This window comes from Neltuma alba, unplaced genomic scaffold, assembly GCF_004799145.2.
Source record: "Neltuma alba isolate B1F8T4 unplaced genomic scaffold, ASM479914v2 tig00011960_pilon, whole genome shotgun sequence".
Taxonomy (NCBI): Eukaryota; Viridiplantae; Streptophyta; class Magnoliopsida; order Fabales; family Fabaceae; genus Neltuma; species Neltuma alba.
In genome coordinates this window covers 133,396-158,706 of record NW_021636538.1, presented here as the reverse complement: position 1 = coordinate 158,706, position 25,311 = coordinate 133,396, and the positions used below count along the sequence as shown (strand labels likewise).

Here is a 25,311-nt window from a genome sequence, read left to right as displayed (position 1 = left end):
TGCCGGAAGACCATGGCGAGATAATGCCGCTCATACATGGAAAATGGGCAAGCTAAAGCGAAAGGGCAGGATGAATGGTTGATATCTCACGTCTGTTTTTCTTCTTTTGTTTTCTTAATTACAAAAGGCAAGCTTTATGGGTTGAAAAAAACAAGCAAAACACACAAGAACAAGTCAGCGTTATCAGGCCGTAGGACCATTAGCAATATAGATTGAACCAAGCTTTGTCCCCCTCAATGGGCAACTATTCCAAGAAAAATGTAAGGGCAAAAATTTAAAACTACCTCTCTACTCTGAACGAGTGAATAACATTCAATAAGTCCAAATCCTGACAGATCAATTTGAGTAAGGGAAGAAAAATAACATGACAGAAAAGCAATGATGGTTTAAGCGGCTTGATCTGAAACCTCCAAGAACACCAAACCAACCCATTTACAGAAAATGACTACCCACAGTGCAGCATGAATCGCTCAAACCAGTCTTGAACCACTAGGGCATGCCAAAAGACCTATTATCTTTACAAAAGGAATATTGTTATCAATATAGCTTACATTGATAGGAATCTCATAAGAAAATTGTAAAGGAAAAAAACAAAAAAACAAAAGTGATTTGATGCTTTAGCTCCTCAACAGGCACAGGTATACATTGTATACCATCTCATGCTCCCCAAATGCCTCCGATCAGATTTATGTGATCAAAGTATGAAACCATTGGTTTCCAAGTTTTATTTACCACCAAAAAATTCAATCATTGCAATGAGAAACATGTCATAGATGATCAACAGTGCTCTTTCCTGGAGTTGGAATCAATTAGAAAGCCTAGCCGGTAGCATCGATTTCTTTTCCATGATCTCCATCATGAATATTTCTCCTCAGCCTTCTTAGCCATATATCATAGTCCATGGGATATGGTGTTCCACACAGACTGTCAACATAGTCAGCAAAAGCTTTCAGCACTGTAGAGATATCACCAAGCTTTTGCTGAATTAATCTCCTTGACCAAGACGTCTCTCTCCATTGCAGTGCTCCCTCAACTGAATCTAGTTCAGGATAGGCCCCACCACATGAAAAATAAAGCATATACACTAGGCTTTCTGCATCTGAAGCCGAACACAGCTTTCCTTCCTGAAGTGCGTAAGTTGAAGAGAAATGAAGGTTCATAGCAGGGCGATCCCTATCTTCAAGAATTGCATGCCCCCAACCAATTAGAACAAAATAAGGATGCCTCACACCAGACTTTACGCAAATTACATTCTCAGGCCTTATGTCCCCGTGTCGAATTCCAGCAGAAGCAGCTGTTGAGAGTGCTGATAAGCAGTCATGGCAACATCTAATAGCCTCATCGAGCCAAATTGGCCTTTGCTCACCATTTGAGCAACTGTTTCACCAACAGGACTGGTCACAAGAATAGGAGTCCCACACCAAGGGTGGTCGCAATTTCCACCTGAGTTAGGTCTTTGACACTGACCAGGGTGAATAATCCTACCAGATGCACTCAGTTGAGGGATATATTTGCTTGAAAGACCTTTCTGTTTCATTACTGTCAATACCTTTGTCTGCCTCTGAACTTGATACCACAAGTTCATATCTTCCCAAGCAGGTTCCAGAAGATGAGAACCCACATACAGAAAAAGATTTTTTGCTGGCTCTTCAACATAAGATGCAATGTAATATGTCAATTCACCAGTGGTGATGACTTCTTTTATCTGATAACCCTTTTGCAAATCTGAATCCTCCAGCCACAATACGGATCCTACTTCTAACTTCATTGACTCTTTGGGCTCAATTCTCACAGAATCCTCACGAACTTCAACAATTTCTGGGGAAACACTTCTCTGCTGATGTCGGAATAGACCATTTTCATTCACACTGGTATCCCCTAATTGCCTATCCACTCTTCTCGTTTGGAGACGCAAACTGTGATCAGCAGCTAAATCCTCAATAGAGTGCTTGGGTTGTCCAGCATACTGCACTATACTGTGGAAGGTTGCAAACAGCACCTGTAGAGCACCAATGTCCCCCCAGTTTGCATTTCCGAGTTTGTTCCAGATTCTATCAATGGGAGAAACAGCAATTCTTGAATGATTTTTCACCCATTCAGCTGCACATTCATAAACATTATTTGTATCAAAATTTAGTTTATTTACATCTCCTTCAACCTTTACAACTCCACCATATTGAGAATCAACTAGAACAACAAAGACTGTGTTTGGATCCTCAAAGAAATTCAGCCTGCTCAAACTTCTAGCCAAGAGCATGCGAAGAGCACAGAAAAGAGCATCCCCAAGAACTGATGAAGATGGCCTGGAGTCCCTGCCCTCCAGACTTTTGATATCAGGCCTTAAAAGAGCTATTTCAAGGACATGATCCCATTTTCCATGGGGATGTCTAGGATTATTGAGTAGTATACCAGTAGCACAAAGACCTCCAAGCTTTCCATTAGCAATTGCCTTCTCAGCCTGATAAAACTTCATGTTGGAATTATACAGACAGGCCACTGAAAAAGGCATGGGGTCATCTTGACTCCAAAAAGCCTCCCATAAGCCCTTCACGCTTGCATGCAGAAAATCTTCAATTGCAAGATAAGCAGTAGCCTCTACAGTATCAGATGTAGAAGCATGAACAGCATTAGGCATACGTATTAGTTGTTGAAATGAAATGCCTTCCAGTGCATAATCAAATTTTTGTAGTTCTATCAGCTCAAAAGGAACATCGAAGGCATGCTGTTTTGGTGCACATCTTTCTGCTAGAGATTCAAACCAGTCCACAAGTTTTTCAGTCAAGTTGTCACTCTCAAGAAATCTATAGAAAAATTCCTTCTGATTTCGAGGCCTGCTGCCTGATGATACACTAGACCTCTTTGTCCCAGACCCAACTGATTCTTGGTCAGGGGATATACCTGTAAACATCAAAGGGTGTTACAATTACCAATACAGTTCTTCTTCTTTTGGTGGAAAGTAAAATCAGTCATTCATTAGTTAAATGAATCACAATTACTGAACTACATCAAGAATAATCACATGACAAAAAATACAGAAATAATGGACAAACTGACATACAAATAGCGAAGTAGGCATTGCAAACAGAAAATAGATGCCATCTTTACCCATAGCTAAATTACGAAGGTGTCAGTTATCATCACATACTGAGAGTAAGGTTAAAATGGGAAGATATGTCTTGCTAGTTTCTCCAAGGCAACATTAAATGCAGCCTCTAATCTCCACTCAATCTCTATTTCTGTAACATGCTGCCCATTTGGGCTTTGAAATTTATAAGCACAAGTATGTAAACACCTCAAAACCAGAAAATTTGTTTAACTGCATTGCGTATCATGCGGACTTGTAAAATTTCCAGAATTCAATCTTAAATCTATATTCTTTCTAAAATTTCAAACATAAGCAGTTCTCTGGAATGAAATAAACACAGCAGGATATGAAAGGATAGTTATTTTTATTTTCAGGCATACCAACTGGCTTCCAAAAGCCACATCGGGCCCTATCTAAATCTAAACTGAGTCATGTAAGACCACACGAGTGAAATACTCCCCTCGTGATAATTTTCCCCCTCCTTAAACCCAATACCTAACTTAAGAGAAACAAATGCCAAACCACTTGTATCAACTGCCATTGGTAAAAGAATAAAGTTTTCCGATGGAGGAAAACTTAACACCACAGCTACGTCTATGATCACAACAAGAAACATTAAGCATTTTGTTCCCACAGCTTCAATTACTTCCAAATCATTTCACCCCAGTCTACTCATCATTCTACACAGCGCAGTATACCAAGTTAGAGACATAATACACAATGGCATTAGAGTAAGTAGAAGAAATTAACTACCGTATAGTCCTCGTTACCACATATTGTTAAACAAAATGTTTCATGAAATTTTCAAATGGAAGAGTTATTGCAGTTATAGACTTATAGTAGAAAGGTGATGAGACAATCTCAATATTTAATACCCTACAGGTGCAAAAGTAAAATCCTTTGGACATTAGTTTATCTGCTCACTTTGGCAAACAAACTCTGAGCTGCGCAGCTATCAACTGAGGATAGTGAACTCAACTCATACGACTCGGAATTCAGTGAGACTTCACGCAGCCTCTTCGACATTGTTACACTTGATATCTTATTGACTTGAGTTTTTTTATTCCTTCGCTTCGAGAAAGAAAATGGGATTACGGACACAGAGGATTGTCGACATTCACAAATAGAATAATTATCGCACAAAGCCAAACTCCCGGAAGTAAAGAAACCTTTCTTCTGCCTACATTAAAGAGCTGTTTCATGCTGATAATTCCAAGCAGGAAATCATCAACCTTCTGCGATACTGTCTGAGTCTAACTAAAACCAAAAGCACTATAGCCCAAAATGCCCAGCAGAGTCAACTAAAAGTTACATCAAAAAACAAACATGGACTCAAATTCAGTACCTAGGGTAGTTTCTAATTCTAGAACAAAAACAAGAGAATGCAGGAGAAGTTCAATTCAAACGAACCCACAGAAATTGATGGCGAGAGTTTTCAAAAGACGCGAATTATCGACAGCAGATAGCAGAAGGTAATGGGGAGTGAGATAAGTGGATCGTGCTACAGATGAAGTCAAATTGCGTCAAAAGGAGTGGCAACGGAAAGAGAACTTAGGGTTCCGAAAGATAAGAAGATGAAGATGAATCATATGCTCATACCTCGCATTTTTTTGGGGTCACGCTTGTTGGTACGAAGCTTTCAGATCCTCCTTCCGCTGGCGTTGCGGGTTAAAAAAAACATACGCTTCTCTCTCCCTCGCGCCTGTCCCCCCAGTTGTTTTTCTTTTTTTCCTTTTCAAAATCCAATCTTCAGTTTTCTTTTCTATTCTATTCTGCTAATACAGTACGCTGTAAAGAAAATAATTCAACAAGCCCCGACTCTGACCCAGTTCTCTTCCCTTCTCTTTTCTATTCTTTCCTGTGTCGGGAGGAAAAAATCAATAATTAATAATAATTTAAAATAAAAACATTACTTTTCTTGCATGAAAACGATATTTTGTTCCTTCTCGTGAAGGTATCCCCGTATTTTGTTTGCTCATCTCTCAAGAGGAGCTTTCATGATGTGAATTGGGCCAGCCAGCGGCGTTAAACAAAAAGAGATGCCTTTGGGAGAAACCGATGAGGTGCAGGGTAATAATGACTTTACCACTGGAATAATGGGCATTTCTATAAGAATTTTAAATAAGGTGACATGGAAAAAATAATTGAGTTGATTAATGACGCTCGATTTTTCTAGTTAGTTCCCTTTTTTTCTTTTTTTGCTGCCTATCTAGTTTACCGGAGTTTTATTCTGACTACATCTGGATCTGACTCGCGACTCGAACTTGAGATCTCGTTTAAGCAATACCAAACCACTTATCACTTAAATCAACCCCCGTTGATTAGTTAGTTCCCGTTTAATTCAGGAATGTGTATTGGTAATTGGCTTCTTGATTTTATTACAGGAATGCATTAAAAAAATGTCGTGCATCGATGACATTGCCTTTTGGCGTAAAAAATAAGTAAAAATGGGCTATGGATTCCATCTGCCTCTTTGCAGGCGTTGTCGCGCCGGTGGTCCTAGTTGGCTCTTTGCGTGTGACTGAAAAAATTGTATATATATATATATATATATGTTTTAAGAATAATACAAATTTTAGTCCTTTAAATTTATTTTTATTTTAATTTTAGTCTCTCAAATTTTAAATTATAGATTTTGGTTCCTCAAATTTCTTTTTATTTGAAATATTAGTTCTTATAATCCAATAAAAATTTATACTATTTTGTCCCTTGAGAGACCAAAACCTATAATTTGAAATTTGAGGGACTAAAACAAGACAAATTTAAAACACTAAAGATTATATTAACTTTTTTTTTAATTAAAGATCATTCTATCCAAAATAGTATTGAATAAACATTTTTTAAGTGAAGATTCATATTTTAATTCTCACAATATAAAAAGGTAAAGAATAAACGTGTCTTAATTAGTTTTTTTCGTTAGGGCTTATACTCCAACCATGGTTTAAGAGTGTGAACTTCTACCCCTCTTACTAATAAAGTTAATGTGAATTATTTAGTTTTTAGGAAACTAAATTAATTAAATTATTTATTTACAAAAACATGTATTTAATTTGTTTAAAATATTTTATTTAATCATCTACATCAAAAAATATTTAATGAATAGAATTCCTTAATACGTATAATTAAAAATACGTATATAAACTTGGAAGAGAAAGGAATGTCCATTATTTTTATTATTCACGTGCCAGCCGGGCTTCACATGCACAGAGAAGGGAGAACTTGCACTGGATCTTTTATTTTTTTGATCTGGCACTGGATTGAGTCCAAACTGCAGCGGGCTCAGGTGACTAATTAACTTGGGCCCCAAGTGGCCCAACAATGAACTCCGAGGAAGAAGCAGCTATGGCCCCTGGCACCTTCACTTCACTTGGTCGCCGGTCTCTGTGGAGTCAGAAACCAGAGCAACTTCGAGCGCATATAGATACCGGTAGTGACGATCAAATCCCTAAATTGGATCCAGACTTGTGTTGAGTCGACATGGCTTCCGGTATGTGTTGCTTTATTGATTCTCGATATGATGCGAGGGTTTAATCGTTCTTCATGTTTCGTGCCCTCGAAATTATTATCGCCATTGCTGTGGTTCCAAAGAAGCTTTTTTTTTTTTATTCAAAATTTTAGGATACTTATTTTCTATCTCGACCATCTACCCGATTCCTGTTACGACTTACGAGTGCTTTGAACTGAACCTGGAAACTTCTGGGATACTTTGGTCGCGGCCGAACGTGTTAGTGTTTATGCATGGCACTAGTGTTTTCATTTGTGTCAATAGGTGATGACGAGTCGTGGTTGATATGGTATAGGAGATCCTACCTTTGTTGATGTCACTCTGAGCCATCTAAATTATTGAAAACAGTGGAGGGTAAAGGTGGGGAAATTCAAATACAGGCCGGTGATACAATGCCAATTTGGATTATATCTTGCCATCTAATGTATGGAGATTGTTAGTCCCAGAAAGTAGCTGGTTTTGCTTCTTTGTTCTTTGAAGTATTCTTAACCTTCGAGACGTTGTCAAATATGGACTTGCATCGCTATAAGTTCTGGTTTCCTTATCCTCACTTGCCAAAGAATAATTCAGTTTGCGCTTCTTTTATTCTGTAGATGCCGATATGGAGGACTACGGATTTGAGTACTCAGAGGAGGAGCCAGAAGAGCAAGACGTTGATATTGAGAATCAATATTACAATTCAAAAGGTATGCCCGAAAATATATTAGTCGATTCTTATGACCGTTCATGAGTAAGGAATTTTTTGGTTAATCTTGGGCTTTAAGTAATGCATGAGTCCGATGCAATAAAATTGATGCTATCTACTCTTGTAAAAACTTGCTGTTTTGTCTTGGAGCTGTACTTTTTGCTTGCTTATATTCTCGTCAATAACTCAGTACGTGGTAAACATTCTTCTGTGGCAACTTGGGAAAGTTGAACTAGTTCACATGGGGGTATCAACATTATTGTTGAATTTACTAGTCAAATAAACCGATTTGTTCATTTGACATTAGATCTTGCAGTGAACAAACTCGATTGCAAGTTGTTGTGACCATTTCTCATGTAAGCATCATGATTAATTTGTCACATCCAGAAACCACTTTGTTATCCTGCTGATGTATTGTTAATAATGGCATAGCATTTTTTTCCTTGTGAAACTAATCGTAAAATGACCTGATAAATAGCACTTAACAGTTTATTTTCTTTATGATCTTGGAAGTTTAGGGTTCTTATGGTTGTTATTTTAGGGCTGCTTTATCTTTTTCACACTTGTTTTATTAGGATAGTAATATTTCTGCTGTATGTAGGTTTGGTTGAAACTGATCCCGAAGGGGCACTTGCTGGTTTTGCTGAGGTAGTTCAAATGGAACAAGAAAAGGCAGACTGGTAGGAAATCCATGCTCTGAGTGATGCTTATAAAGAAGGATAGGGAAGTAGAAAAGAAGAGCAATATCAATATCACTTGGTTGCATCTCCTGTGGTTCTTTCTTTGTATCAATTCGTGATCTATGGCTGCTTTTCTTTTGTTTTCAGTCAGTTGCAATTTTTTTTTCTTTCCTTTTGGTTGTCTCTCCAAATATTTACTAGCTGTATAATTCTGGTTGCACTATTAACTGTTGTGCTTTTCTGAATTCATCCCTATCTTCTGAGTTTAATTCTCATTCAGCAAATATTATTTTTGTTGAGCCTTAAGCATTCCACTTGATCTTCTCCTCCTCTGTATTTGTTATTGATAGTTACTTTTTTCCTTTTAACCAGCATAATATATCCTTTGAGAATTGCTAGTATTCATGCGTGCCTTTTTTGTCTTAGCTCATCACATTTTGATATATATATTTTATTTTTATTTTTTAATAAACAATTACTTATGTTATACCTATTTCACATTCCATTAGGGGATTTAAAGCTCTCAAACAAACTGTCAAGATTTATTATCGACTGGGAAGATATAAGGAAATGATGGAATCCTATAGGGAGATGTTGACTTATATTAAGTCAGCAGTGACTCGAAACTATAGTGAGAAATGTATCAATAGCATCATGGACTATGTCTCAGGTTCAGCTAGCCAGAACTTCAGCCTTTTGCAGGAATTTTACCAAACAACTCTGAAAGCCCTTGAAGAAGCAAAGAATGAGGTTAGGCAATTAGACATTATCTCTGTTGCTTTTTATGCCTTGCACCTCCCATTTTGTGATCCCACTTTTGTGCTTGTCACCCATCATGCAGAGATTGTGGTTCAAGACAAATCTGAAGCTCTGCAAGATTTTCTTCGATATTGGTGAATATGGACGAATGAGTAAGGTGTAATGTTTATTTCATAAGAATCCAACAAAATCTTGATGTCTGTGCCTGATGTTACAAGCATCTATGAGCATTTAATAATTCAATGATTCACTGGACCTGATTAGATATTGAAGGAACTTCATAAATCTTGTCAAAGGGAAGATGGCACAGATGACCACAAGAAAGGAACCCAACTTTTGGAGGTATATGCCATAGAGATTCAGATGTATACGGAGACCAAAAATAACAAAAAACTCAAGGTTAGAATTAAATAAATTCTTCATCGTTTGGCTTGTTTGGCTTGTTTTATTCAATTAACAGTTATTGGCCTTGTAATGGCTTATTGGATTTTGCTGCAATTGACTACCATCTTGCACATTTACTGTTTCTGGTTGTAGACGAATTTTTCAAATAATGCCATTTCATTTATGTCTTTTTGTTTGACAAATAATATGCTTTTTGCTAGTTTTATAAAGTTCATGATTCTAAATCCACCGAATTCTTTCAAAATGAATGGGGGAATGCAAGCATACCATTTTATGCTTGTATTGGATATTATGACAGGCACATTATGTATTTGCCTTGTTCTATATTCTTAAATTATTATTGTTCATCTGAATTTCCACCCGCTGTTGAAAAAATGGTGAAGCTTAAGAGTTTTTGGATTTATGAAGGTATAACTTCATTCTCTGTTTACACATCTGCTTACAAGGAAGTATATTTGATGTTGAGACTCTAATGTCTTTGGCTAATGAGGTTGTTCACTTAATGATTCTCCTCATTGACTTGTTGATCAAATTTATGCTGGGTTTGGTGAAGTTTGTTTATGTATCTTTACCAGTCTCCATGCATTTAATGCAGCAACTTTACCAAAAAGCACTCACTATTAAGTCAGCAATCCCCCATCCAAGGATAATGGGGATAATTCATGAATGTGGGGGGAAAATGCATATGGCAGAGCGCCAGTGGGCTGAAGCAGCTACTGACTTTTTTGAAGCTTTTAAGAATTATGATGAAGCTGGGAATCAGAGGCGCATTCAATGCCTGAAGTATGTAGCAGCATTTTCTTCATAATTAATTTGAAACAATTTTTTCACTTCACGTGGATTTTATTTACACAAAAAGCATGTGCTTGGATATGTATCAATAATTCATTGGCCAAAAGAAAGAATATGCACAATCAATTTAAACTAGGATTTTCTTCCCCACACAAACTAGGCAATCCTGCGTTTTAATTCCTCATTTTACCTGGATTGAGAATTCATGTTTAATTTTCAATAATTGACATCTGTGCCCAGCTGCACAGCTATTCTTGCTAGAAATAAATCATGTACCATTGACTTATTATCCTTGCCAGATACCTCGTCTTAGCCAACATGTTGATGGAATCTGAAGTCAATCCATTTGACGGGCAGGAAGCTAAGCCGTTAAGTCTTCTCTATCCTATTTCATTTTGCTTGTCTCATTTTTCCTCATCCTATACTATGTCTGATTTCACCTTTCATTTACTATGCACTGCAGATACAAGAATGACCCTGAAATTTTGGCAATGACAAATTTAATAGCAGCTTATCAACGGAATGAAATATTAGAATTTGAGAAAATTTTGAAGGTAAAATGATGAGTCTGGCATTACGTTATGTTATGTGCAAATTCGACCTTAAGATCTTTCTCTCTTACTTTTGTGACATGTAAGTGGATGTTTGGTGATTAACTTTCAGAGTAACAGAAGGACCATCATGGACGACCCTTTTATCAGAAATTATATTGAGGATCTGCTGAAGAACATAAGAACACAAGTCTTGCTGAAGCTCATCAAACCCTATACAAGGATCAGGATCCCATTTATATCTAAGGTAATTTTACTCACGTCCCTTCCCTCCTTCCGTTTAACCCCTGCCACCTCCAACAAAGGAAAGGGGGAAAATAGAATTGTAGAAAAAGGCTTGGACAAGTTAAGGCTGATGTCATTGGTTTAAGGGGGAAACACTTGCAGAAAGTATATTTGACAGATTTCTTTTGCTTCTTCTTCCTCTTCTTCCTCCTCCCTTTTTTATAATGCGGGTTTGGTATGCTAAATTAGTTTTATGGGGACACTCAAGTTATGAACTTATAGTGAGTTCAACATATTTGATGAAATCCACTGTTGAGCAGGAACTTAATGTGCCTGAGCATGATGTTGAGCAGCTATTGGTGTCGCTAATTTTGGATAACAGAATTCAAGGCCACATAGATCAAGTTAATCGGCTATTAGAACGCTCAGATAGGTCAAGGCTTTCTCACTCCCATCTATAGTTTTTATTTGATTCACCCTTTTCAGAATTTCAGTATTTCTCACAAATCGTAACCTTGGAGATACCGTGATACAGGTCAAAAGGAATGAAAAAATACTCTGCTGTCGAGAAATGGAACACGCAGCTTAAATCTCTTCATCAAGCCATCAGCAACAGGGTTAGTTAGGATTTGATTGGGAAATGGTTATACTTATCTGTCTTGTGTACCCTCGCCTTGCGGTTTTGTGATGAGAGGTAATTTAGCTGTATGAAGCATCGGGAATGTACTACCTCAATAGGGAAACCCGCGTGAAACTCGACTTTTGGTCCATGTGTTACATTCTGCATATAATTATTTGCAAATCCATGTTCGAGGTAAATTTAACCAATTTTTAGCCCCGAAAATGTCTGCAGTGTTCGCAAGGCCCCTCCTACTTAGCCAGTCCTATGTTTTCTTTTCTTTTTTTGGGCCGAAAGTCCAGTCCCATGATATAAGCCTGGAAATATTTTACTGTTGGTTAAGATGTCTAATAAGCAGTGCCATTTTCTGGTGAAAAAAGAGCAAATGTAGAAAAAAATTGCATTTTGTGATCTGGACGCTGATTTCCTTTTTTTTTTTTTTCCTCCAAATGATGTGGACGCGGATTCATGATACTAAAAGGAGGACGAATTTGTTATCCATAATTCATTATCCATAAGTTCATTAAAAAGGTTATGAGTTATGAGTAATTTCAAATGGTTGTCAAAAATCATGAGTTAGCTGTGTGTCTGTATGAACATGTGACAGGGTGCTTGCTGGCACCGCAACGGCTACTTGCGAAGGCGACCCTGTAACGTTCATCTCACGAGAAGTTGGTATCGTCCCCGTATAAATTAATATTCGGGGCCCCTCACTTACCCCAAGACAATAAGTACAGTCACCTGAATAATGAATAATTTGAGAATTTTTTATCTTCTGAAATAAATTTTATTACGATACGCTGGAAGAGTTTATTTAAGGGAAAATTATAATAAGATTTTAAAAAAAATTAATTATAAAATAAATTATAAAAGTTGTTATTTTTTATTTTAAAATTTGTTATTATAGACTGTTTAAGCTATTATAGGGGTTTTCAATAATTATTTTTTTGAGACCTTGTTATAAATTTTCTTTTATTTAATATTAATTGATCAATTCGTGTCCAATTATACCACTCCAATTAATACTTCAGTAATAATTGGCCTCAACCCAGAAAAGAAAAATAAATAAATACACTTCTTATTTATAAATTTAAAAAATAAATAACTAATTTATACATGTTAAGAAAATTAATTTATTATGTTGTTTTTTTTTGTCGAAAATACACTTTAATTTATACATGTTAAGAAAATTACTCCTCCGATCCTTATTATAAGACCCCATTTGACTTTTTATTTGGTCCTAATTATAAGACCCCAATCCATTTTGTCTCTTATATTTATGCATTTTTTTCCAAGATAATCCTTCTAATAATGATAGTTTTAGCCAATATACTTAATTAGCAAGGATATTTTAGGAATGACAACACTTATTTATTATAAATAACCAACTTAACTTGCTTCCTTAATCTCCTCAAATAAGTCAATTGGGTCTTATAATTAGGACCGGAGGAGTAATTTATTATTTTTTTTGGTCGAAAATACACTTTTAAGTGTGTATTGAAGACTGCTCTAACCATGAAAGCCCTCATTTTTTAAGTGTTCTTGGTAAAAATAGTTTAAAAGAAAAATTAAAAATGTGATATTCTAGACTAATAACTTTTGACGGTGTACTTCACGCTCGTAAAAAGCACGTGGGGCGCCTCTACAAGAAGAATCCAGCGTGCCCATTAATCCATAATGAGAAACATGGCAAGCAGACAGCGCAAAATTATTTAAATAAATTTCAATTTTTGGCACCCAAACAGGCAAACAATAATCAATTCCAATTACAATCAGATTATTCATAATAATTAACAAATTTATTTTGTTTTGCATGAATAATTGACAAATTTCCAATAAGATTATTTTGTTATTAGCGTATCCCTTCTCGTTTACATTCGATTATAATATATGCGCCCATTCATTTAACCTTTGATCAAATCATTCCAAGGTGGGATCGCTTTTTCCGCTCTCACCTGTGTAATTTCATATACTCTCCCTGTCTCTCGTCTCCCGCTGGCTTTAGTTTCGCACCCGGGAGGCGTCTGATTAGGTGAATTCGCATTTCCATTTTCTTTGTATTTGGTTGCGTGGGTTTGACATTTAGTGTGGAATTGTGGGAGCTCAATGTCCTCTTTTCCCTAATTCTGAGTCCCATGTGTCTATGTTGTGTACAGTGTTATTGATTCTCCCATCCGATAGGACATAGATATGATCTCTTTCTTGTTCAATTAGCGATGTTAAGATTCTTGGGTTTATGCTGCGCATTGGGTTTTACTGGGTGATTGGTTTCGTTTAATCTGACATGGATGCTCAATTATTTGTTTGGCTTCTTTCTTCTTTTGTGAGGAAAATTGATTCTCTATTGCTCGGATATGCTAGATACATGTAATTTAGGAGCTTCGGGTGTGTGTATTCGGGTACTAGTCAGTACTGCCAGAGCGAAAAAAGTTTTAAAGTTGTGTTGACTGTAGTGCCATTATTAGCTCATTCATTCTGAAGCTAAATTGGGATGTGAATAGTGAAACATTCTTATTGATTCTCTAATCTGTCTCGTCTGTATTATTTTACCTTTTCCTCTTTGTTATAGCTTTTCTAGTATTTGATTTTGTTGTTTATCGATATTGTATGGTAGTTAATTCCCTCATTATCATGTTGGAGCTGCATTTGTTTACTTAGTCCTAATTAGAAGAGTTTTGCAGGTGCTTTTGCTTTGGTTTGATTGCTTCCTTTACTCCTGAACAGGAAATTTTGAGAATTCAGTAATTTGTGTAGCGAAGGGCTCATTGCTACTGGGTGACATAAAAAAACATAGATTGCAGTTGTATTTGAGGCCGATGGTAAGTATTTTTTTCTCTTATGTTACACAACTGCTCTTCTGTAGTTTGACTCCTTTGGAGGTAGTTCCCCTAGTTTGCATGGTTTGGCCTGGCTCATATGTTATTTGTGGTGTAAACTTATTGTGGGTCGGGTCTGACCTCCAGGACATCTCTTGGCATCCAGTATTTGATTCATCTTTTGATAACTGCTATGAGACTGATTACATGTTTATTTTTGGTAAACAGACTGGGAATTTATTGAGCAATAGGTTAGAATATATATTGTTGAACTCTTCCCAGGAAAATAGTGGTGGCTGTGAATTCATGCCAACATATTTGTCAGTATCTATGTGCAACTGGATAGGAAATTGTAGGGAGGAAATTTTAGTGGAACCCATATCCTTGCCCAAGAAAATAATTTTGGTGCCTGGAGTAATCATGATGTTGATAATATGTTTGCAGTTCATATTCAACGAACTTGGCATGGTTGTCAGTTTTGGTCTTCAGTATCTTGAGTGTTTTTTCCCGGTTGCAGGCAACTAACGAAAATCTTCCACCCAATGTAATAAAGCAACTTGTCAAGGAATTGAAAAATCTTGATGAATCTCCTCCTGAGGGAATCAAAGTTGTGGTAAATGATGATGATTTTTCAACAATACATGCAGACATCGAAGGCCCAGGCATGTAGCCTTTTATTTTAAGTTGATACTTGAGTGTTAAGTAAATAATTCAATTTAACCATGAGCTGTTTATTATTCTTGCAGCTGGGACTCCATATGAGAATGGAGTTTTTCGCATGAAATTGTTACTGTCTCGTGATTTTCCGAACTCTCCTCCTAAAGGTATATTTACATATTATGAGTTTAAAATGAGTTGAACTCACGCATGTGATATGAGCAAGGGGCATATGTTTTTGTAAGAGCCCTGCATGGCTAAATAATCCTGTCTAAGCATTTGTGAGTTTCACAACTTTACTAATCTGTGAAGCTGTCAAACCTAATTGTTGTAGGTTATTTCTTGACTAAGATTTTTCATCCAAATATTGCAACAAACGGAGAGATTTGTGTCAACACGCTAAAAAAGGATTGGAATCCCAGCCTTGGGCTACGCCATGTTCTTATCGTAAGTGTTCAGTTCATGCAAGCAAAATCTCTTGTGCCTGTATGGAGCATAGCTACATTAGGCTTTATTAAATTTAGTTTGACATGTGCAGTCTTACTTTTAACTTTGATAATTAACAGGTAGTTAGATGTCTATTGATTGAACCATTTCCAGAATCAGCTTTAAATGAACAAGCTGGCAAAATGCTGCTTGAAAATTATGAAGAGTATGCTAGACATGCCAGGTATGTTAAGCCGATAATGCTATTGGTGCTATCAACTTGGGTCTTATGAACGTAATGTGACACCTTGAGCGCTAACAAAGACTAACGATGTTCTCAAGTCTTATGACAAGTGAACATTGAATTAACACATTTTGACGAAGTTTACCATGCTGAAGATAATTTCATTGAGTTAATTTTTCTGTGAAATTGTAGTTCTTTATACTGATTTATGATTTACAAGACATTTTGCTCACCTAAATATAAGAATAAACTAATAATCTTGATTGGAGACTTTTATGATAATTTTTACTTAAGTTTGATGCCTTCCAAATCACTTTGTTTCTTTTCTTTTCTTTTCTTTTCTTTTTTTCCCTCTTTCCTCTTTTTCATATTTGATTTGTATATTTTTCTCCTTAAGCATGTGAGCGAGTAGCTTTATCTTTTTCACGCAGGCTTTACACAGGAATACATGCCAAGTCGAAGGCCAAATTTAAAACGGGTGCTATATCAGAATCTACTACCGCATTGAATGTTGATCAGAGTAACCCCTCAGTTCTTACTACTGATGAGAAAAATGCATCTCTCGGTGCTTCATTGCCATTGCAGTCCCCTTCAGCCCACTCGGCTATGGCAATTAGAGGAAGCAGCCAAGAACAGCCCGCTGCTGTTACAAGTGACACGGCTGGTAATGGCTCTTCTGCTGCAACCGTGGTTTCTCCTGCCTCTCCTGCCCCGCAAAAGAAGGAAAGTGGTCTACCAAAAGCTCAGGCAGACAAGAAGAAGATTGATGCCAGAAAGAAAAGTTTGAAAAGATTGTAATGAAGTTGAGGAGTAATTGAATTGAACTTTTCATTTGCAGTTTTGTTGAGTGACTGAGAAAAAAGTGAAGGGGGCCTAGGCATTGGCAACTTACGTTAGGCTCAATGAGAGCAGATGCCTCCAGAAACCTTTGAAGTATGCATATGTGTAGTTATGTGGTTGATATCATGCCCTCACCACCCCTTCGTCTATGCGCTCATTGGCTGGGTGGGGTAAAGCAAAACTGGCTGGAGAACTAAGGTGGGTAAGGTGAAGCGGAATTTTATTCACGAATTTACATTTAAATACAATCCTGTTCCACTTTATCCCTTCTATGTAACGAAGTTCCATTTTCAAAACATCTTACAATGTCACAATAAGAAAGAATTCTAAATATCCAGCAATTAATATAACATCTAAAACTAAAATATTTTGCAAAACTATGGAATGTGTTGCTTCATAAATGGCTGCAAACATTAGAAATACACCTGCATGTATTAAAGAGAATTTTCAAAATATATAATCCTATTTATATGAAGTTTAAAATGTCAAAGTAATGGCTGAGACACTGATTTAATATATATGCGCGCGCACATGACAATTTTATCTATAAAAATATGTATCATATAAATTACTCCTTTGATCCTTAATGTAATACCTAATAAATTCATTTAAATAAATTAGTTAATACGGTATATTTTTTTAAAACGCCCTTAATTTCTAGATGGTTATCTTCCTTAATTCCTTTCTTCCTCTTATATTTGATTATTGTTGAGAGAATATCCATAGAGTTAATTTGAAAAAAATTAATAAATTCTTAGATAATTCTTACATATAGGACCAACATCAATTTCAAATTAGGCTCTACATTATGAACCAAGAGTACTATTTTATTCAAATATGCGGATAAATTAAATAGAGAAGAGCAAAACAACGTAATATGGATTTTATATTGGTATTAATTTAATTGTATTAAATAAATTTAAACTGAAACTTACATACATCATCAAGCACTGATGCGCATCCCCAAAGTGGCTAAATCTGGAGCATACTTAAAAAAAAAACAAAGAAAAATAAAAAGAAACTAAATGTAAGCTTAAAATATTTTAACTAACTTTTTATCTTTTTTTTCAATTCAAAACATAGTCAGATATATCTTGCTCGTGATAATTTTCCCTAATGAAGGTTTCTTCGTAGCTTTAGAGGACCAAATATATCCCTTAGCAGTCATGGCCGGTCAAGTAAACTTAAAATTTTATAATAGTATTGCTCTATAATAATAAAAAAGAACAACAAAGATTGGGAACACAAGTAAATTTAAAATTTTGTTTGCATTTTTTCTCCCAAACTTTTTTTTGGCCAGATTCTATTTAACTCTAACTCTTCAAATCTTTCCCTCTATGTATATTTATATACAATATTAAAGATATAATCTCCAATAATCAACTGTCAAAGGGCAAGGTGCGAGAAGCATCCATACTAATAACAATTGGTGCAGCTGATTCACTGATTGTTTTTTGGCCAACAAAAAATCATTGATTGTTTGGCTTTGAAAATAAATCTAGAGTAGAAAAATATTGTGAATGGAAACCAAAAGTTTTATACTCGCATTATCAATTATATTCAACTCAATTCAAATTACCCTGCGCTTAATATAACTTCCAAAAACCACTAAGGGCAGAGACCACCAATAATAAAAAGGACGAGATCTGTAACATTGGCTGAGACGTGCTTCATGAGCAGCAGCAATAATAAGAGTTATTGAAGGATCACTCCAAATATTAGTCCCTGAGGAAATGCAAACACGTGCAATGATCCAACATATTGCACAATACACATGGCTAACTCCATTTTCGTATTGTGCTGCAATGTCAATAATTTCAAGAGCAACGGCCCTAAAAAATTTCCTAGAGTTTTTTCTTCTGCACAAAATTTTCCACGAGTTTGGATATCAAAATTTCAGCCGCAGCAGACAGAATTCAGAAGATCTGCTCGTTCAAACTTAGAATATTGAATTTTAAAAAAAAAAATGATGAGTAGGGTAAAATGGAGTGAAATAACCATTAAAACCTGGGAGACAATGACTAGGCAAACTAGAAGGACGCAATATCATAATCGACAGCTAATCTTACAGATATATGTTGCAAGGGTTGGATTTAAAAACATCAAATTGATAAACATTAAAAAAAGAAGGGGGGAAAGGTCGAGGGGAACTAGGGTACTAAATATTATGTGGGTAAGACTTAAATTTCTTATGTCCTTGCTACCAAATTCCTTGATTAAGATATGTCAAGTGCATGACTTTGAAGTAATAACATGACAGATGTATGATCAACTGGAGAATCATACACTTTTGTATGAACCATATCCTGGCATATTATTCTTGAAAACCCGTACACACTGATCATATTTTAATTGAAGAATCTGACAAGGATATAAAAGAACTGCATACAAATTTTTCCATGTTATATATCTCGAGCGTTTTGGTTCTTTTCATAAATATAGCTTCTAGGAGAATGAAATGGTCACTTGGCCATCATCACCTTAACGAACTCCTCATAGTTGATTTGGCCATCACCATCAACATCGGCCTCACGAATCATCTCATCAACTTCTTCATCAGTAAGCTTCTCTCCAAGGTTGGTCATCACATGGCGGAGCTCAGCAGCAGAAATGAACCCGTTCTGATCCTTGTCAAAAACTCGGAATGCCTCTTTCAGCTCCTCCTCAGAATCAGTATCCTTCATCTTTCGGGCCATAAGGTTTAGAAATTCAGGGAAGTCAATGGTACCATTACCATCAGCATCTACTTCATTAATCATGTCTTGAAGCTCTGCTTCAGTTGGGTTCTGCCCCAATGACCGCATAACAGTTCCCAGCTCCTTGGTTGTAATGCAACCTGAAACATTATGTGAGCATTCAACAGTAGACTCTAGTTTTTGTGATCATAGACAGAAAAAAATGCTCACAAACTATACCAAACTATCGATGTCAATAAAATGCAACTAAGAAAACAACGAGTGATGTCTCTCCATGTAACATTTGAAAGTTATGTACAAGAGCTGAGCATGGGTAAGTTGATATAACCAAAGCTGTGACTTTCTCACGTCAACAAGGAAAGGCCTTACTAGGCCCAGGTTCAACAGCGTTGCAACCCTTTAGAAATCAAATGCCAGTGCCTGAAGTTCGGCTCCAGGCCTCTAGGTCTAGCATTGTATTGGCCTTCAATTTAAATATGCGAAATTAGGGAGGTTCAGAAAACATCACAAACCAAGAGTAACGCAATCATATTATATTCCAACTCACGCGCTCTCTCATAGACCAATAAAAACACGCGCTCTCACTTCACCTAAAAGCAAGAACCACGCGCTTCTTTCCTTGTTTATATTTGCCCAAAGACAGAACGACAAAAGTGGGAGACATGCAAAGTCTGTTTTTCTGGCCCCATTACATATATGCTTACAAGTTATTCAGATCACACATCAACATGAATATTAATATAGTGAAATATAACATCTATAAGATATAACATAATATATTCATTTGTCAGAGTCGGCTGTGGGAGACTCATTCCAGACTAGACTACGTGTATAGTTGCGAAAGAAAAAAGAGGAGAAAATGTAACCCGACCATTCTTTGCTGAAGCAGACTAATCTGCACATGCGAAGACCCACGCAATTTTTTCTCATATTCCTTCAGGCAACGAAAGATTTTGAAAATAAAGAGAGCCAATTTATAATACCAGTCAAATCAAAAACTAAGACGTAGAATAATCCTAATAAAAGGCAATATTGAACCCTCCACTCTTCTCATCCACGGAATTTTCACGTCAACCAAGCACAGGTAAAAGGGGGAAATTATATCACCGCTAATCAGGAAATGAAAATATCACCTAGATTTATACAAATATGAAACAGCCACAGATTCAAATCAACCAAAACCAGTTCTAATCAACAGCGCCAAATAACTCTTCCAACTCAACAATCGTGTTAATCTTCTCTTACAAGAAGCACCAACAGCTGGAAAAACACATCTAGAAGAACACATAGATCTAGGAAAACCGGTCAAATCGAAGCAGAGAAAGAGACACAAACCGTCGCCATCCTTATCAAACAAGCTGAAGGCCTCCTTGAACTCAGCGATCTGTTCATCGGTGAGCTGATCGGCCATTGTTCGCTTCCTCTCTGAAAGAGAAATCGCTCTAACTTCCTTCAAGAGAACTCTGTGTCCGTTTTAACGATGAAAGAAAGAGAGAGCGAGGCACCCAAAAGCAAGAGCCCTTTAATTTCTCTTCGGACAGGAACTGCCGTTTTAATAGGAGCTCGTCGGTTATTGCCATCGAATCATAATTCACTGTTCAACATTTTTTTTTTTTGGGTTGAAAGACGGGTTGACCTTTACTCGTATTCTCCTTTTGCCCTCTAACCTTGTCCGCAATTGCCCGCGGCCTCTATCTCTTTACCGCCTTTTTCCCTGTATTTTTCTCTTCCGTTTCAGCCTCCGTAAGTCACAGAAAAGTTTGTTTATAAATATTAATAAATCACCTTATAAGGTTGTTAATCACTTTTTAATAATTTTACACGTACCAAATATAATAAAAAGAGTGAGATAAAATGTATAGCATATTTTTTTAATAACCTTCATTTAATAGGGATAAATATAAAAAATTTCATGCAAATAATTTACTTATAAAAACTGGGTGATACTTTGAGTAGATTAATAAAAGTCTCCAAAAAGAATTATAGTCACCAAAATATCTCATAACAAGTTGGCAGCTTATAAGAAAATGACAAGTCCTATTCATTTATGGTGACTTTTTGAGGGTGTTTGGATGAAACCAGACCATGGTTTGGAGAGTAATTTCTGGAGAATAGGTTTTGTAAAAAAAATGATTTTGAGAAATTAGAGTGTTTAGATAGTTGTTACTAAAAGCACTTTTTACATGTACAAATTACTAAAAAAAGACATAAGTTAATATGATAATTATATAAGGGATAGATTTTATAATATATTTTGCTTTGAAGAAATAAAATTGTTAATAAAATTAATAAATAATTAATATGTGTATATATTTATAAATTATAAGATTAAATAGTGAAAGACTGAGCGTGGAATGAAGAGTGAGGCGTCAATTATGGGGGCTGCTTTGTCATATGCTGTTGGGCTCATACCAACGTCTAGAAAATTTGAGCTATAAGCAACTTCAAACTACTTCCACTATCCCAAACCATGGTTTCACATTTTTTTTTTTCTCCCTGTTTGGCTGACTTCTTCCCTAAACTATGGTTTGGGTCTCCAAACATAGTTTGAGGAGACATCCAAACAAGCCTTTGATCATTACATTTATACAAGGAGATTTCATCGTGACTTTCTTTATTATTTTTTTTGGTTTCCGTGCATATTATTATTACTGTCGTTGCTTATCTTTTTGGGTTGGTTTGAGTATTTTTCGTAGGCATTTCTGACGGACATGAGGCTAACAATGTTACATTTCACCGAAACCATAAGATTAATTTTAAATTAGTTTAAAAAGTAAAGTTGCATCTTACACACTGATTTCATTTTTCAAGTGCATGTAACATCTTAATTTTTTGTATGGTCAAGGGTGCATCCAACACTTAGATTTTATTATTGCGTCCATTCAGCATCCTAATCTTATTTTTTATGTATTTAGCATCCTGGATACCAAATGCAACTAAAATAATAAAATTGGGGGGCCAAACGTTCTAAAAATAACATTGAAATGTTGAATATATCATATAAAAAATCAAAGCATTGAATGCATTTAAAAAAAGATAAGGTCCGCGGATGATCCACTGGAGAGGGGCAATTGAATCGCCTGCCGCGTTTTCTTCAGAGAACTCGACACGTGTCAGCCCAAAGAGAGTCCAGATATTGTACGGCCTACCGTAGTCGCATCACAACCGCATGTGAAACTTTTTTTTTTTTTGCCAACCAAGTGTATGTGAAACTTACCGCACCTGAATCCCCCTACTATTTCCCCGAAAATAGCTGAAACACGGTTTGTTTGTTTGTTTTTTAGACTAATGAAACACGGACACGGTTAATATTTTGTTGCCCCCATGAAACGCGGTTAATATATAGGCAGAGAAAGTCCTCCGCGAGACCTGTTCGTGACGGATGCGTCGTCACGAGAATAGCTTGTTAACCCAAAATATTAATATACTCTCTTCGGTTTTAAATATAAAATTTATTTTACAGTATAAATTATATTATAAATTATAAAATAAATTTTATATTTATACTATAAAATGAGTTTTATATCTAGAACTGAAAAAATATTTATTATATTCTTTTAATAATTTTAAAATAAATAAATTTTTGACCAAAATTGAGGTGATTTGAGTCTTATAAGACAATATTTATACGTTACTTAAAAAATTTATTTTAATTAATGACTTTATTTGTCTAAAATAAATACAGTGGGTTCCAATTAAATTTTATTTTACTTTTAATTATATTATATTATATTTCAATCTTTTTTTCGACACACCGGAAAAAATATTATATTTCAATCTAATGATTTTTGTATGAAATATTCTCCAGTCCTAAATACAAAACTTTTTTATAGTGTAAATTATACTAAAAAAATTTATTTTTTGGGACTGGAGGAGTATAAACTTCATAGTGACTTCTATATTTTTTTAAAAAAATTTTTTAACTGCATATAACCTATATGAAGTCATTGAATTATCTATAAATAACTAGAGCAAAAGCTTTTAGCTTTTTCACTTTTATGTGTTATTTTACTTCCTCCAACTAAAATTATCCTTTTATTAAGAAAAAAGTGGTGAGATTTGTTTTTTAATGACTAAAAGATATTTGTGAAAATGAAAATACAAAAAAGTTGGATGTGTACAATAAAGTTGCGATATTGAGAATTATCGTACATGCATATGTTCATAATATTATTAATTATCAAAAATAAACAATTCATTTGTATAAATTTATTTTTTACCAGAATTTTTGTATAAATAACTTTTTGTATTTATACTTAAATAATTTCGTTCATATCATTCAAATTTATGCTGGTACTTTTATGAAACTTATTAACCCAACCTTCCCTCATAATTTTTATCTAATATATTTTTTGGGTGAACTATATATTTTATGTTAACGGTCTCTATTGATTAGTTAATCTCAATGCAAATGCATGTTATAGTTTTAAATTTCAACAAATGATCAATAAAGGAAATCCTGTTATGTGCATAATGCTTAGTAAATAATCAGATAATTTAATTTTGTGATTGATTTTATTAGCATAAATGATAATATAAAATATATATAATACCACTTCCGGTCTTTAATATAAGAACGAAATTAATTTGAGTAGATTAAAAAAATTAATTAAGTTAGTTGCTTGTAATAAATATATATATTATATTCTTTAAAATACCTTTAATAATCAAGTGTCATTTGATAAAATATTTAAGATGGACAACTATTATAAAAAATTTTAAAAATAAATAAATATAAAAGATAAAATAAATTAAATCTTATATTTAAAATTATATTAAAAGTTAAATAAACTTTTGTATTAAGAAGCGGTCGTACAACCTTTTGGCCAATTTAGAGATGGGGACCTGCGGTTGATACGCAGCCTGTTCCAAGACACCGTAATACAACCCTTCAAAGTCCACCCAGCCATCCCACCTATATGGTCTCTTCCGGCAAAAATCATTATTCTTTTTTTTTTTTTCATTTTATATTTTATTAGATGATTGATATTATCCTCTGATGCCAAATGGACACGTTGATTCCTTACGCGGTTTGAACGCGGAGAGGTGATCACCTAGGCCCACGTTGTCTGCCACGTCTGACCTCCTCGCTCTTCGGCGGCCACGTCAAAATATCGAAAAAAGTTGATATAAATAGTAATAATTGTTATTATTATTCAACTACTCTTACACTTGTTTAATTATAATTTATAAAATATGAGATAAGTATGTAAAAAAAAATATTTTATTTTATATAAAACGTAATTATATAAACACTTACAATGGCAGGTCTAAACGAGCACTTGCAAGAATTTGGAAACCAATATTATCCATCAACACGCCATCTTCTTTTTTTCTATCTCTTTCCTTCTCATAATAATTGTACTAGCTTATTTTATGTTATTGTAAATTATGTATCCTGCAATAATTTACAAATTTTTCTTAACATATGCAATTAATAAAATAGTTTAATAAAAGAAAATATAAATATGAGAAACAAATAAATTGAGTTGTTATAGTTAGAATAAAACTCAACTCCCAGCTAACTCGTGTATAGGCAATGGTTAATTAATACTCATTTGGTTCTTAATGTAAAATTAATTTAATTAATTTGACTGGATTAAAAAATTAGATAAGTTAGTTAATTATAAAAACTGTAACTTGTTTTTTCTAAAATACCATAATCATGTTCTTTAATATTTTCCTTCCATCTATTACTTAATTATAATTGAGTTAGTATCAATAAAAATAATTTTAAAAAAATGATAGATATGAAAACATAAGCTTGTTAACTCAATAATCAGACCCTACATTAAGAATGAGAGGAGAATTATGTTGTTTAAGCTATATAAATATATAAAACACGGAGATTACATTTTATGATCTATCAGTCCGCGACTTTCTTTGCCACCTGACATTTCTCCATGAAATTTCAACAATATCTATTCGGAAATTTTCACGACGGTGATCTACAGGGGCTTTGAGTCAGCGTACACGAGGAGTTCAAATTAATGTTGGTCGATTAGTATGCGCAAAATATATAAACGTCCGCCAAGACTTCCCATCGCCAAGTAATAACGTAGATGCAGACATTTATCATTACTACTTCTAATTTTTACTATAAAAGCTAATTGACTAATTTAAGTAGATTAATAAAACTAGTTAAGTTAGTTATTTATAATAAATAGATGTTGTTTTTCTAAATATCATTACTAATTAAGCGTATTAGTTAAAACTACCATTATTACAATGACTGTTTTTTTTAAAAAAATAAATAAATACGAAAGACAATAGATTGGAGTGTTATATTTAAAACCAAAATCATAATCAAACGAGTTCTTATAATA

General features: G+C 34.8%; 3 protein-coding genes and 1 pseudogene across 4 annotated transcripts; 2 read left to right on the top strand and 2 right to left on the bottom strand.

Annotated features, from left to right (window-relative positions):
• Positions 1-289: 289 nt before the first annotated feature.
• Positions 290-4,840, bottom strand: LOC114719980 (uncharacterized; annotated as a pseudogene).
• Positions 4,841-6,462: 1,622 nt separating this feature from the next.
• On the top strand, positions 6,463-11,558 carry LOC114719931 (COP9 signalosome complex subunit 2). The gene is made up of 12 exons (XM_028905502.1): positions 6,463-6,572; positions 7,184-7,276; positions 7,877-7,955; positions 8,465-8,705; positions 8,797-8,871; positions 8,979-9,113; positions 9,715-9,902; positions 10,211-10,279; positions 10,375-10,465; positions 10,575-10,709; positions 11,008-11,120; positions 11,223-11,558. Exons 1-12 carry the CDS (start codon positions 6,563-6,565, stop codon positions 11,311-11,313), a joined length of 1,320 nt encoding a protein of 439 aa, XP_028761335.1. The 5' UTR covers positions 6,463-6,562; the 3' UTR covers positions 11,314-11,558.
• Positions 11,559-13,200: 1,642 nt separating this feature from the next.
• Positions 13,201-16,552, top strand: LOC114719943 (ubiquitin-conjugating enzyme E2 22-like). Of its 2 annotated transcripts, none has more exons than XM_028905518.1 (7): positions 13,201-13,338; positions 14,031-14,125; positions 14,640-14,784; positions 14,869-14,946; positions 15,114-15,226; positions 15,346-15,449; positions 15,881-16,552. In XM_028905518.1, exons 2-7 carry the CDS (start codon positions 14,123-14,125, stop codon positions 16,245-16,247), a joined length of 810 nt encoding a protein of 269 aa, XP_028761351.1. In that variant the 5' UTR covers positions 13,201-13,338; positions 14,031-14,122; the 3' UTR covers positions 16,248-16,552. The 2 variants fall into 2 exon arrangements, with proteins under 2 accessions (XP_028761351.1, XP_028761350.1); XM_028905517.1 differs by having other exon boundaries at positions 13,988-14,125.
• Positions 16,553-18,630: 2,078 nt separating this feature from the next.
• On the bottom strand, positions 18,631-20,531 carry LOC114719944 (calmodulin). Its single transcript, XM_028905520.1, has 2 exons — positions 20,321-20,531; positions 18,631-19,125 (listed from the first exon to the last, which is right to left on the bottom strand). Exons 1-2 carry the CDS (start codon positions 20,394-20,396, stop codon positions 18,752-18,754), a joined length of 450 nt encoding a protein of 149 aa, XP_028761353.1. The 5' UTR covers positions 20,397-20,531; the 3' UTR covers positions 18,631-18,751.
• Between the last annotated feature and the right edge of the window lie 4,780 nt (positions 20,532-25,311).